A 3,388-nucleotide genomic window follows, 5' to 3' on the forward strand; every position below is an offset into this window, starting at 1 on the left:
CCAGGTACTTGAGGGATAATGATATATATATATATATATATATATATATATATATTTTATTCAAATTATAAATTTACATTATTTTCATAAACAAGTCTTAAATCACGGGTTATGTCAAAATGTTAATCAATTAAAGCATGTAGTTAAACGTGTTCTCAGTTATGCATATCCTAAACGACTGGGTTAGATGATTTGAACCAGCTAAGGCAATTTTTAATAGTATCTTATCATCTCGACTCGTTATAGGTACGACGCTAACGACATTAATAATAAACTTTCTTAGTTGCGTTGAATATTTAGGGAACACCTTGCATCTGTATTTCTTAAAATAATGACGACAATGACATGCAAGAGAGTATCGTACAGTAACTATTATTATACTAGTAAAACAATGACATGCAAGAAATTTACTCATTCACACTGCTTTGATCAAGTCAAAAGTCAATTTTCGTTAGGAATGAACAAGGGTATAGTAACGTATCACAAAAAGTCAAAAACATCAGCAATTTGGATTTTTAATAATTCCATCTTTTTGCGGTTAGTTAATATTACCACTTCGAAATCCCACCATTTAAACATATTTGTCTTATTGGACATTCATTACAAAAAACTTAACGGTGTTAAGTATTATCCGAATATCAAACTGATATTTTAAGGTTTTTGATGGAAAATAAGATACAAGTCAACTGACTGATATAAAACTTACCTAGAAAAAATGCAACAAACGGCTTATTTTTTGTTAATTGAAGCACCGTTTCGTCCTTTGGAACACCTTTTTGGTGTAAATTTTACATCAATCGACTCGTATTCTTCTTCGGATAAATTAAAAAACTTAAAACATTAGTTTGAAATTCATATAAAAATTAACGCGGTTAAGTTTTTTATATTGGAAATACAATGAGACAAAAATGTTTAAAAAGAGGGGCCTTTCAGCAAAAATATTTTTTGACAGGACTATTATTGAACAAATGTATAAATATGATATTATTAAAATATAAGTTGGCTACGTTATATAGTCCATGCATTTGTCTATTTATAAGCACCCTTCTTCATTAAATTCATACCATATTAATTTGTAGACTCAAATCACAAACATATTCTACAACACCCACCTCTTGTGTTTCAATTATTGAAGCATTCATGAATAGACTTGCAAAATGTTTAGCTAACTATGCACCTCTCACACCTCTCACTTTTATCAAGAGAGCCTCAAAGGTTTACCCAAACCGCACTTCGATCATATATGACAAGGTCCAATTCAACTGGAGCCAAACATACGAGCGATGTTGTCGTCTGGCCGACTCGCTTCGCTCTCTTAATGTTGCCAAGAACGATGTTGTAAGTTTGTTACTATATATATGCCATGAGCATTTAGTTTGTTAATACCTTTTAATGAGTTAAATAACTCTGGTAGGTATCGGTACTGGCACCAAATATACCCGCGTTATATGAGATGCACTTCGCAGTTCCGATGGCAGGCGCGGTACTTAATGCGCTGAATACGAGGCTAGACGCCAAGCACATAGCGACCATACTCCGCCATTCTGAAGCTAAGGTCTTGTTCGTGGACTATGAGTACGTCCCCTTAGCATCCGCGGGACTTAAGTTGTTGGTAGCCGATAAGCCGAAATTTGTTGTGATTGATGACATTAGCAAGCCGACTGGAGTCGGTGTTGGCAAGTTAGAGTACGGGCAAATGGTTCGTGACGGTAATCCTAAGTACGAAGGCGAAGAAGTTGAAGACGAGTGGGATGCTATTGCACTGAATTACACATCTGGAACCACCTCGGACCCGAAAGGAGTGGTGTATAGCCACCGTGGGGCTTTTCTAAGCACAATAAGTTTGATCCAAGGGTGGGAATTGCCAACCGAAGCGGTGTACCTATGGTCACTACCAATGTTCCATTGCAACGGTTGGACCTTTGCATGGGGCGTGGCCGCTAGAGGTGGCACGAACGTGTGCATTCGAAACACCAACGCGTACGAAATGTACACAAATATTTCAAAGCACAAGGTGAGTCACATGTGTTGCGCACCTGTTGTGTTCAACATCCTCTTAGAGGCTAAACCTCACGAACGTCGTGAGCTAGCCTCTAAGGTAAACATCCTGACAGGCGGTGCACCACCGCCTGCGGCCCTATTGGAGAGGATGGAAGACATTGGATTCGATATAACGCATGCGTATGGCCTCACTGAGGCTTCAGGGCCGGCCCTGATATGCGAGTGGCAAACCAAATGGAATGAGCTAGCTAGAGACCAACAAGCTAGATTGAAGGCTCGTCAAGGTGTGAGTATACTCTCACTCTCTGATGTTGATGTGATGAACAAGGAAACAATGGAGAGTGTTCCGCATGACGGTAATGTTAAACTTTGAGCAAGCGAATCAAGAACACGAACACGAGATCTGATCAACAAACGATCAACTCTTTTATTAAGAAAACGACAAACGAGAAAAACTTAATAATTAACTAACACATTGAACCAATGGTATATATAAACACATGGTTCCTAATCCTATACTAAATCAAATACAGAACTTGAATCCAAAACAAATAAAATAAGACTAAGTTATCTTATAATAATAAACTAATTATTATATTAAATATGCCTTCAACCTGATTTGATGTTGGACACGTTTAACAGGTAAGACGATGGGGGAGATTGTGCTCCGTGGAAGTAGCATCATGAAAGGTTACTTGAAAGACGAAAAGGAGACCGCAAACGCCTTTCATAACGGATGGTTCTTCACGGGCGATGTAGGAGTTATCCATCCGGATGGATACATCGAAATCAAAGACCGGTCGAAAGATGTGATTATATCAGGTGGTGAAAACATCAGTAGTGTGGAGCTAGAGTCTGTTCTATTCAAGCACCAAGCCATACTCGAAGCCGCGGTGGTGGCTATGCCTCATCCACGGTGGGGAGAGAGCCCTTGTGCTTTCATTGTGTTAAGAGAGATCAGTGACACCACTGAAGCAGAAATCTTGGAATATTGTGAGAAAAATATGCCAAAGTTTATGGTTCCAAAGAAGGTGGTGTCTGTTAAAGAGTTACCCAAAACAGGAACAGGAAAAATTCAAAAACAGGTGCTTAGAAAATTGGCAAAATCATTTCAGGACACACCATTCATCTCAGAATTGCAATGTCTTGGCTAGAGTATCAAATGTATTTTGAGATGGCACACAACTAAGAAACATATCATATTTGATAATTATTAATGTTCAGTATTTCACTATTCTAATTTCAGTTTATAATGTTAATTTTCAAATATGTCATATGTGCGTACGTGTATTAAAAATTTATGTAAACTGATAAATACCAAGTAAAGATATTAATAGGAGTAAACTGTGGCTTTCGTCTCTATGGTTTGTTCAAATCTATGGTTTAG

At 37.7% G+C, this 3,388-nt stretch overlaps 1 protein-coding gene across 1 annotated transcript; it reads left to right on the forward strand.

The window, feature by feature from the left end:
• Positions 1 to 1,077: 1,077 nt before the first annotated feature.
• On the forward strand, positions 1,078 to 3,175 carry LOC143577002 (trans-cinnamate:CoA ligase, peroxisomal-like). Its single transcript, XM_077060958.1, has 3 exons — positions 1,078 to 1,338; positions 1,415 to 2,357; positions 2,644 to 3,175. The coding sequence occupies exons 1-3, from the start codon at positions 1,141 to 1,143 to the stop codon at positions 3,153 to 3,155; spliced, it is 1,653 nt and encodes a 550-aa protein (XP_076917073.1). The 5' UTR covers positions 1,078 to 1,140; the 3' UTR covers positions 3,156 to 3,175.
• Positions 3,176 to 3,388: the final 213 nt, after the last annotated feature.

Source organism: Bidens hawaiensis, unplaced genomic scaffold (genome assembly GCF_021521415.1).
Source record: "Bidens hawaiensis isolate Kalapana, Puna unplaced genomic scaffold, B.hawaiensis_p1.1 tig00028455_1, whole genome shotgun sequence".
Classification (NCBI taxonomy): domain Eukaryota; kingdom Viridiplantae; phylum Streptophyta; class Magnoliopsida; order Asterales; family Asteraceae; genus Bidens; species Bidens hawaiensis.

Bases quoted from the DNA above. Each gene is read 5' to 3' on its own strand.
- LOC143577002 (XM_077060958.1), top strand. From the start codon at position 1,141: ATGAATAGACTTGCAAAATGTTTAGCTAACTATGCACCTCTCACACCT. The intron at 1,339-1,414 runs GTAAGTTTGTTA...TAACTCTGGTAG, and splicing joins ATGTTGCCAAGAACGATGTT to GTATCGGTACTGGCACCAAA. The intron at 2,358-2,643 runs GTAATGTTAAAC...CACGTTTAACAG, and splicing joins GGAGAGTGTTCCGCATGACG to GTAAGACGATGGGGGAGATT.